A 10,803-nucleotide genomic window follows, 5' to 3' on the forward strand; every position below is an offset into this window, starting at 1 on the left:
CAAGAATAAATACTGGGGCTTCTTCTCAGTTAGTTATTAACTCCTCCAAACCTAGTTTTAATGCGTTTTCTATATTGGAACATAAATGGCATTGCACGCCATGCATCAAGGTACAAATTACAAGAGTTACTTAATGAATTCAAGCCAAACATATTTTGCATTCAGAGCCGAAGGTACATTGTACTTTTAATTTTGTGCAAGGTTTATATGTGGATGGTTATAAGAAAGAAGTTATTCATAATTCTGTTGGTTCTTCTAAAGGGAACATCTGGATTTTTTGGTCCATTGATATGTCTACGCCTGTAGTTGTGAATACTAGTAGGCAAGCTATTATTGTTGAAACGGAGGGTGTTCCTTTGTTCATGCTAGTTATTTTAAAGTCACTCGAAGAAGGTTATGGCAGAAGCTCTCTTTAGTTGATAATAATATTCTGCGGTTAGTTATGGGTGATTTTAATTGTGTGTTACGTAATGAAGAAAAAAAGGAGGTCGTGAACCATGAACTTCAGCCATTAATGATTTTAGTGATTGGATGGATGACAATGATCTCTTTGAAGATGATTTTTTGGATTCAAAATACACTTGGGCTAATGGTCAATCAGGTGTGCATAGAATCCTTTGTAAGCTGGATAGAGCTTTAACTAATGAAGCATGGCTTAATAAATTTGAGAATTGGAGGTGTAAATCTCTTCCCCATGAAGTTTCTGACCAATCTACTCTTATTGGTTTTCCTTTTGCTAACTCAAGACCGAAAAGAGCACCTTTTAGAGTGCAAAAGATATGGTTTTCTCACCCTGATTTCATGTGCATGGTTATTGAGAGTTGGAATGCTCCTGTTTCTGGATCTCCTGCTTTTATTTTCCATTTCAAGCTCAAGAGATTAAAGGCTGCCATGAAAGAATGGAATTTATGGGTCTTTGGCAATGTTTATGCAAATATCAAGCAGGCTAAGTTGACTATGGAAGTTGCACTTCGTATTTCAGACGAGGATCCGGAAGACATTACTAAGCTGAATTCTGCCAAAAAAGCTTCAGTTACTCTTCAGGAAATTCGTTCTCAACATTCCATTATGTTGAAGCAAAAATCGAGAAATAAATGGCTTATTGATGGTGCTAGTAATACTTCTTTCTTTCAAACCAATATTCGAACTCGCAGGAGCAGTAATATGATTTCGGAATTGGTGGATGATAATGGGAATGTTCTCACAGATTGTGATCAAATTAGAGACTACGCGGTTTCTTTCTTTGAGTCTAAATTTAATGGTGCTGAATTACCTATTGATGAGGATTTATTTCATTATGATCATAGCAGTATTTCTTCTGAAGATAGTCAGAGAATGGATGAAATTCCTACTATGGAAGAGATAAAGACTGCTATTTTTGATCTTGGCGTTGATAGTGCTCCTGGACCTGATGGTTTCTCTGGTTGCTTCTATAGGCATTGTTGGAATGTGCTTCAACAAGACCTTTACAATGCTATTACTTATTGCTGGCAAGAGAAAATAATTCCCCAAGGTACTAATTCTAGTCTTTTGATTTTATTATCCAAGGTAAGAGGAGCCAACACTCTTCGTAACTTTAGGCCCATAGGTCTTAGTAATTTTTTCTTTAAAATTTTTACTAATATTTTAGCTACAAGACTAGGTAGTGTACTTGATAATCTTGTTTCAGAGGAATAAGTTGCTTTTAGAAAGGAGAAACATCCATGAAAACATTAGTGTGGCATCGGAGATGATTAATGATCTTAAAACTAAGCGTAAAGATAGAAATGTGGGTCTTAAACTTGATATCACTCAAGCCTTTGACACGGTTAGTTGGTCTTTTGTCTTGGAGGTTTTTCAGAGGTATGGTTTTTCTGAGAGTTTGTGTTCTTGGATCTGTTCGATTTTTAGCTCGGCTCGTATTTTTATACTTCTTAATGGTAGTCCAGAGGGTTTCTTCAAGATTAATAGAGGCTTAAGGAAAGGCGATCCTTTATCTCCTCTTATTTATTTTTTTGATTGAAGATGTTCTTAGTAGAAACCTTACGAAGTTATTTCTTGAGAAGAAGATGACGCCAATGCTTTCAAAAAAAAGGTATTTCTCCCACTCACCTTTTTTTTGATGATGACATAATGATTTTTTGTAAGGGTAACTTGAGGAGTTTGCATAATCTTCTTGCTTTACTTGGTAAATATCAAACGGCTTCAGGCCAAACTGTTTATCATCAAAAGAGTAAGGTTTACTATGGTGGTGGTTCTTTGAGTCGCTGTAGAACAATCACTAATTTACTTGGTATGAAAGTTGCTACTTTTCCAGACAAGTATCTAGGTGTTCAAATTATGCCTGGAGCTGTCAAGTATAGTCACATTAGCAATGTGATTGATAAAATAAAGAATCAACTTGCTATTTGTAAAGGAAAATTGCTCTCTTTTCAAAACATATTTGTTCTTATTAATTTGGTGATTTCTAGCTATGCCATTCACAACATGGTTGTTTATAAATGGCCTAAGAAGTTCATTCAACAAGCTGAGAGGGTTATTCGCAACTTTCTTTGGTCCGGAGATGCCGAGGTTGCCAGAAAATTTGTTGTCGGTTTTCCTAAGGTTTGCTGCCCTTTGAAGGAAGGTGGTTTGGGTACTACAAGCATGGCTGTCACTAATGAGGCATTACTTATGAAGTTATGGTGGAGCATTCGTTCTTCTAGCAAGAAATGGGCTCGTTTCTTATGGGCGAAATATACTTCTCGTCTAGGTAGAATTAAGAAATATGGTGTGAATTCTTCGATTCTTTCGGGCATTAGACTAATTTATCCTACTGTGGACAGAAATACCAAAGTGCTTCTTGGTGATGGGAGGAATACATCTCTTTATTTTGATGTTTGGTATGGTAATGAGTGTATTACCGATATGCTAGGAGACAATGATCTAGATAGTACTGTCATGGTTAGTGTTGTTATTGTTAATAATGCTTGGCAGGTGCAGGGAGATCATGCTAAGAATTTAGCCAGGGCTGGAGTTGATCTTAATAATCTGCCAGTTTTGCAAGGTGGAGCTGACATCAGAGTTTGGATGCCTGATTTATATGGTAAATTCACTGTGCGATCAGCAAAATAGCTTGTGAGGAAGAAATATCCAGTCTTGGAGGTTTACGGCCTGTTGTGGAGGAAGGTATTCATCCAAATCTAGTTGCGCAGAACTGGAAATAGTAAGGGAGGCCTAGAAGATGCAAGATCAGATCACACAACTACGATAAAAGTAGTATCGGTCTGGATTCACAATCTCAATGAAGTCTTTAAGTCATTAACATGGTTTTAGAAAACCAAAGGTTAAAGGAGAATCGACTCTAGCACGCAAACTAGTATCACACGTAAGGTGTGGGGATTAGTTTTGCACAATACTAGATGTCTCCTTTATATAGTCTTTCAAATCAGGGTTTGCAATCAATGTTAGCTTAGTAACAAAGCATTCAATATTCACCGTTAGATAAAAACCTGATTTAGATTCAAGCTAATATTTCTCAACCGTTATATCGAAAACTTAGCTTGTTACACACACTTGACAATGCACGCTTCTAGGTTTGTTAACCGTACCCAAACTTATGCACTTGTTGGTTCAATAATAGTTAACCAAAAGGTTAGCCATATGAGCATTTCATATCAACCATGTTCTTCTTAACCATAACTAGTTCAAATGACTTCAAATGTACTAGTTAGAGAGTTGTTCAATTGCAAGAAAATCTTATGTACTACACAAGACACAGTTGAATCAAAGATGATTTGATTCACTTGAATCAGTTCATGAACTTTTATAGCCACGGTTTGCAAACTGCATTCCTTAGTCTTTTTAAGTTTAAGTTCAGAAATCATATTCAGATATATAACCTTCTCAAGTTTGCAGACTAAGATCGTGGACTTAAGTTACAAGGTAGAGTTTACAAACTCCAGCAGAAATTCTCGGGTATGAGAACTTCGCCGGTTCACTGACTGGGTTCGCGAATTGAGTTCGCGGACTTAGCTTCATGCAAGTAGTTTGTCAACTCCATCAGAAATTCTCGGTTTTGAGAACTTTGGCAGTTCGTGGACTGGGTTCGCGGACTTGGCTCACGCCATTCTTCCAGTTCTCTTGATCAACAAAGTTCGCAAACTTTGGTTCAAGGAATATGACTTATACATAAATGTGTTTCCACAACAATGCTTATGTCCACCATTGGTTATGTAATCTAAACTCTCATTCCAATCATTGAAACATTCTTAGAGGACGTTATATAGTTCTTACACCATTTCTCGTCAAAGCAATTTTCAAGATGATTGAAACAGATCATGACTTTCTTCACTAGGTAAAGATAAACTTGATCGAAGCGAAAATCTTTCCAACACATATTTCGAGATATGGATAGACGAGGTATACTCGGCTCGAAATACCAAATGTGTATAATCCAAGTCTATATATATAGCATACGACTTCTTGTCTTAAAGAGCAGGAGATAGAGTAGATAGACTTTTGAGTGATAGATAACTTAGCAAAAAAAATGAGTGATAGATAAGTTCAACTCTTCACATACTTTTTTGTCGAGAAGTTCCACCGGTTCCTTGAGTAGTTCTTCTGCTTGTATGATGAATCGCCATGAAGTCCTTGAGCTCAACTACACTTTCTATCCTAGTCCGAGACTTATCTATAATAGACTAGAAATCAAGACTTATAGTTTTGATCACTAACATTGACAAACATACTTGAGATAGCAACGCATGCGAGTTCGACCGAGCAATGCTCTAACAATCCCCCGCTTTGTCAATTTTAGTGACAAAACTATTAATACATATGGAATACAGAAAAGCTAAAGAAACTTTAATATCTCCTATTCCACATGTCTAATCTTCAACATTCCTCGAACTCTTCGTCATTTCCAAGTACTCCAATGATCCCAAAGGTTGTAAGTTTAGCATCACCGTTGTTGAAGATCCGTAGCTATAACAATGAGAAAACATAGTTCTCGATCATTGTTATACAGTGTCATCGTATTATTACACAGCGTCAAAGTTCAATTGTATCACAACTTCAACAATAATACTATGGTGATATGTATCACTCCCCCTTAGTCAATACTCCATCTCACATGGAAACCACTCCTCCTTACATAATGATCTGAAAACCATATGTAATTGTAGTATGAACTACATATTAATTCTCCCTCTTTTTGTCAATAAAATTGGCAAAAGTACAAGAACGGGATCATAATGAAATTTCCGAGAGAGACATTTCATGACAAAAGAAAAAAAATACATACCAACTAATTTAGAGGCAATCATAAAGCCAAATCTAAATGCATTCATCAAGGAATTTAAAGATATAAGATAACCCGTCCAATATTCCACATCCGTACACCCCTCAAGATATGACCATTAAGCACAAGTTCAAAAGAACTCTCCCCATTTGATGTTATTCCCGAAAGAACAACAAGAGCGACCTTAATTTCAAAAGAAAAGAAGGATTTTATTGGACACCAAAAACCATGAGAATGATTTTCTATATCCAAAAAACTCAATCAAATTAATCACAAGTAAACCCATGATTAATTTAATCGGAATACACAATCGAATTAAACACAAGAGGTGATCAATTCAATTGATTATGCTCAACATAAGAGAACTTATAGAGACATGAAAATACTCAACTAGATTAATTACAAGAAAACCCATAACTAATCTAATTGAAATCCACAACCAAACTAATCATAAAAGTAATCAATTTGATTTTCATTTGTTTTGCTCGACATAAGAAACCTTACGGAGAAATAAGTAAATAACCAAACAAGATGATTAAATTAGTTCAATATGCTCGACATAACATATCTCACGGAACACTAACTAAGCTAATAATTCAACTTGGTTGTATAGTGCTCAACATGAGATGCATTACGGAGCCTCACAGTAATACACAAAATATGGATCAGGGATGATCAATACTGCGGAATACACAAGGATTCATTCTATCTTCAATCACTATTTGCATAACGACAATTAATAGACATAATCCTTGGAAACAAAAGATTTTAACCTATCTTCCATTAAATGTTTGACAATATAGGCTTAACTTTTGTATTTGTCAAAAATCTATTCATTCTTTTACCAGTACATGAATACCGATCACAAACGACTTTACTTTTTGACAGAGTATGGGACAAACATAGTTCACGGACGTAAACACCAATATCCCATAACAAATTGCAATATATTAAATCATAAAGATTAATACTGCAAAAACATCATCCTCCAAATAATTTTAGAATTTAAACCAATAAACCTAAAAAAAGAAGATGAAAACGTTGGACATAGCTATGTGTAATCACAATAATGGACATTCCAAACTCTAGTTATCCTTCTCAAAAATAAGAATAAATTCTCATAAGAAGTTTCCTAGGCATCAAGAAAAACTCGTAATGCACATACAAGATGATTTGTTCTTACAGGGTAGAATCAATCTTTTTCGTATGGATTTACACTGATATAGCTACCAAAGGCGTATAAAAATATTTTCTTAACAAAGAAGAACATACAAATTCATTAACGACCATGCACCATAGTTCACATAAAATGATTGTGAACATTCAAGAATCCCATAGTAATGCGTACTACTGCCCATTCTTGAACTTCCTTCTTTGTGATTCACCAACAACATTCTTGTAAAAGATACAAATGAGCTTATAAGAGTAGTACTCCACGAATAACAAGTGCCTAATTTCAAGAGAAGTGGAACAAGTGCAACGAAACGGAGCAAAACACTCAAAAACAATAGAAGGGACAAAATCCAATCTTAACTCATTAAAATACAATAATGCTCATATCCATTTTGAATATAATTCAAAGGGGAAGATAATTCAAAAAGAACGAGGTCATTCCGAGTTCGGACGAAGAAGTTACGGCCAAAACATGTTTACCGAATATCGACGTCTGCAGGCAAGTATGCATACGGGTTTGCAAACGAATTTTCGTGACCTGGAGCAGTATGCAAACAGGTATGCGTACTTTAGTCCCTGGATTTTGATTCTAAATGATGGTATGCACACCAGGTATGTGTACCATGAATTCCAAACATCCCGAACTACTATTTTCAAACCTAAACGTTTAAGAACCTTAAACACGGATCAAGTTAGGTAGAAAAGAACGATAAGAAAGGTACGTGAATCATTATAAGTTCTCTAAAAAAATAAAAGCACAAATCTTTCTCAAGTTTATAGACATACATTTTTAGATGAATCCAATTGAATTCTACAGCCTTATCGAACATAATATGTGCGCCCCAATTTTGTTGCTTGCCTCCCTCACTGTATACATAGCAGGGCATTCCTTGGTGAGGATGCACTTACAACACAATCAAGTTGTGTTGGGGTGAACAATGTCGTTTTCACCATAATTGACCGTTGGATTATCATGAAAGGGATCACTTTTAGAGCCTTTCACATCCAATTCCATTTTTCCAAAAAACTTGTTAAGTTCCAACATCATGGATACTGCCTTCTCCATAGTCATAGAATTTTCTGGAAGATCATTCCTTTTCACACTCAAAGCATCATTAGCTTTCTTTGGGACCCACTTCTGAGTGCGTTTAGGAACAACCGGAACCTTCTTCCCATTACTCTCTTTAAGATTTATCGGAAGAGAATTGGATTGACTATTCTTTTGCAAATTAGTCTTTCTCCAATTGGGCATCGGATCTTGTCTTTGTATTTACGAAGTTATCCTTTTGATAACCATTACGATCGTGAAAAGGCTTCGTATAACGTTTATAGGAAAATCTAAGTTTATCACAGCAACGATTCCTTTGCCTAAAGGTTGGAAAGTTACAACCTGTAATGTTAAGGGGATTAGCCTTATGATCTTGGTTTCACAACTTCTTGTGATTCCCAAACAAGAACATCATGAAGTTTCTTATTCCTTATACGAAAACGACATCTCCTTACTAGGTGACCTTTATTTTCGCTATAGTGGCAAACATAAGGAATGTTCTTACCTCGATCCGTATGTGCTGACTTTGGAGGTTGATATTATTTGCTCTTTCGAACCTTAATTTCCGGTGAAGGTATTTCACTTTTTCCATCAATGGAAACCTTTTGTTGAGAAGAATCACTAGCCTTGACAAATTTTACTTCTTCGCTAATACTTGGAGCATCTATTCCCTTATAGTCCAATCCTCGTGTATCACGATGATATTTACTTGATCCTAGCATAGTGGTTAATTTGCTTGAACTAGTATAGAACTTTTTCAAGTCATCTTCCAACATCTTGATTTTATCAAGAGAAGCAGCTATATCAGCCTAGGGCATTTTTCTCGAGCGAGACAAGCACTTTCTCTTTCATCAAAACTAATTTGTTGAGAGTTAAACCTTGCTTCAGATTCTGCAAGTTTCTCTTCCAACAAAAAGTACTTTTGATAAAGATTATCACATTCAAGTGACTTCATACGTAGGTTTTCCTCAGAATCCTTGAGGATCGATTCGTTAGAACGATTCGAAAAGTAAACACCTGTGTAACATCTTCTCAATTTCTTGTTTTCTCGACAGAAAGGAGTCAGAAGAGGTGAGACATGAGAAGTTGTAATCTTCTTCATCTTCCACGAATCCAAAAACTTAACATACTCTGAGACTTCCTCATCAATATCTCTATCAATATCTGAATCACCTTCATCAGAAAGTTCATCCAACTGTTCTTCTAGGAGAGTTTCCCAATAAACAGTTTTTACATCAAGAGAATGTTTAGATATTGACTTAGATGTGATAGTTCTCTCAGGTGAATCCAAGCCTTTAGAATCATCTGGTAATTTTTGAACTGGTACCTTATTAGAGATAGACTCGTCCATAATCAGATCACTACAAACACATACTTATAAGGTCTTTAACGTGTTTTCCTGCTCTGATACCAATTGAAAAATCGGGGTATAACAACCATACCGAATATTTCTCTTAGCAATCTGTATGGACAAACTCCAATATACTTTCTAGAGAATCAACTAGACAGTCAGACTCAATCTAGATAAAAGTATATCAAAGAGTTTATATTTCGATCTCTCGATTTGATCTATACTCAAGCAAATAGAAATCTACGAGTCTTTATCAAAGAGAGATAACTCGGATGGAACCAAAGACCAATATCCAAGTGTCAATCAATTTAAATCAACAACCCAAAATGTCGGATATTCTAATTTATTGAACAACGCACAACCTGTGATATTTCAATTATATAACAAAATATAATGCAGAATAGAAATAACACAGACACCAGGATTTTGTTAACGAGGAAACCGAAAATGCAGAAAAACCCTGGGACCTAGTCTAGATTGAACACCCACTGTATTAAGCCGCTACAGACACTAGCCTACTCCAAGCTAACTTCGTACTGGACTGCAGTTGAACCCCAATCAATCTCTCACTGATCCAAGGTCCAATTATGCTCCTACTCCTCTGATCCCAGCAGGATACTGCGCACTTGATTCCCTTAGCTGATCTCACCCACAACTAAGAGTTGCTACGACCCAAAATCGCAGGCTTTGACAATAAACAAATCTGTCTCACACAGACAAGTCTATCAAAGGATCAATATGTCTCCCACAGATAAACCCTAAAGGTTTTGTTCCGTCTTTTGATAATAATCAAGGTGAACAAGAACCAATTGATAATCCGGTCTTATATTCCCGAAGAACATCCTAGAGTTATCAATCACCTCACAACGATCTTAATCGTATGGCAGCGAAACAATATGTTGCGGAATCACAAACAATGAGACGAAGATGTTTGTTATTACTTTTTATATCTTGCCTATCAGAGATATCAATCTCAAGCCAATCAATCTGATTGTACTCGTACGATAGAAGATGCAAGATCAGATCACACAACTATGATAAAAGTAGTATCGGTCTGGCTTCACAATCCCAATGAAATCTTTAAGTCGTTAACCTGGTTTTAGAAGAAGAAAACCAAAGGTTAAAGGAGAATTGACTCTAGCACACAAACTAGTATCATACGTAAGGTGTGGTGATTAGTTTTGCACAATACTAGATGTCTCCTTTATATAGCCTTTCAAATCAGGGTTTGCAATCAATGTTAGCTTAGTAACGAAGCATTCAATATTACCGTTAGATGAAAAAATGATTTAGATTCAAGTTAATATTTCTCAACCGTTAGATCTAAAACTTAGCTTGTTACACACACTTGAAAATGCACGCTTATAGGTTTGTTAACCGTACCCAAACGTATGCACTTGTTGGTTCAATAATAGTTAACCAAAAGGTTAGCCATATGAGCATTTCATATCAACCATGTTCTTCTTCACCATAGCTAGTTCAAATGACTTTAAATTTACTAGTTAGAGAGTTGTTCAATTGCAAGGAAATCTTATGTACTACACAAGACACAATTGAATCAAAGATGATTTGATTCACTTGAATCGGTTCATGAACTTTTATAGTCACGGTTTGCAAACTGCATTACTTAGTCTTTTTAAGTTTAAGTTCAGAAATCATCTTCAGATATATAACCTTCTCAAGTTCGCAGACTAGGTTCGCGGACTTAAGTTACCGGGCAGAGCTTACAAACTCCAACAGAAATTCTCGGGTATGAGAACTTCACCGGTTTGCGGACTGGGTTCGCGGACTGAGTTCGCGGACTTAACTTCACGCAAGTAGTTTGTCAACTCAAGCAGAAATTCTCGGGTTTGAAAACTTCGGCAGTTCGCGGACTGGGTTCGCGGACTTGGCTCATGCCATTCTTCCGGTTCTCTTGATCAACAAAGTTCGCAAACTTTGGTTCAAGGAATAGGACTTATACATAAATGT

The 10,803-nt window shown here is 36.1% G+C and overlaps 1 protein-coding gene across 1 annotated transcript; it reads left to right on the forward strand.

Annotated features, from left to right (window-relative positions):
- Window positions 1–531: 531 nt before the first annotated feature.
- LOC113316031 lies at window positions 532–3,093 on the forward strand. The gene is made up of 3 exons (XM_026564264.1): window positions 532–1,548; window positions 1,670–1,807; window positions 2,128–3,093. Exons 1-3 carry the CDS (start codon window positions 532–534, stop codon window positions 3,091–3,093), a joined length of 2,121 nt encoding a protein of 706 aa, XP_026420049.1.
- The last annotated feature ends 7,710 nt before the right edge of the window (window positions 3,094–10,803 follow it).

The sequence above is a fragment of the Papaver somniferum genome, chromosome 10 (assembly GCF_003573695.1).
Source record: "Papaver somniferum cultivar HN1 chromosome 10, ASM357369v1, whole genome shotgun sequence".
NCBI classification, from domain to species: Eukaryota; Viridiplantae; Streptophyta; class Magnoliopsida; order Ranunculales; family Papaveraceae; genus Papaver; species Papaver somniferum.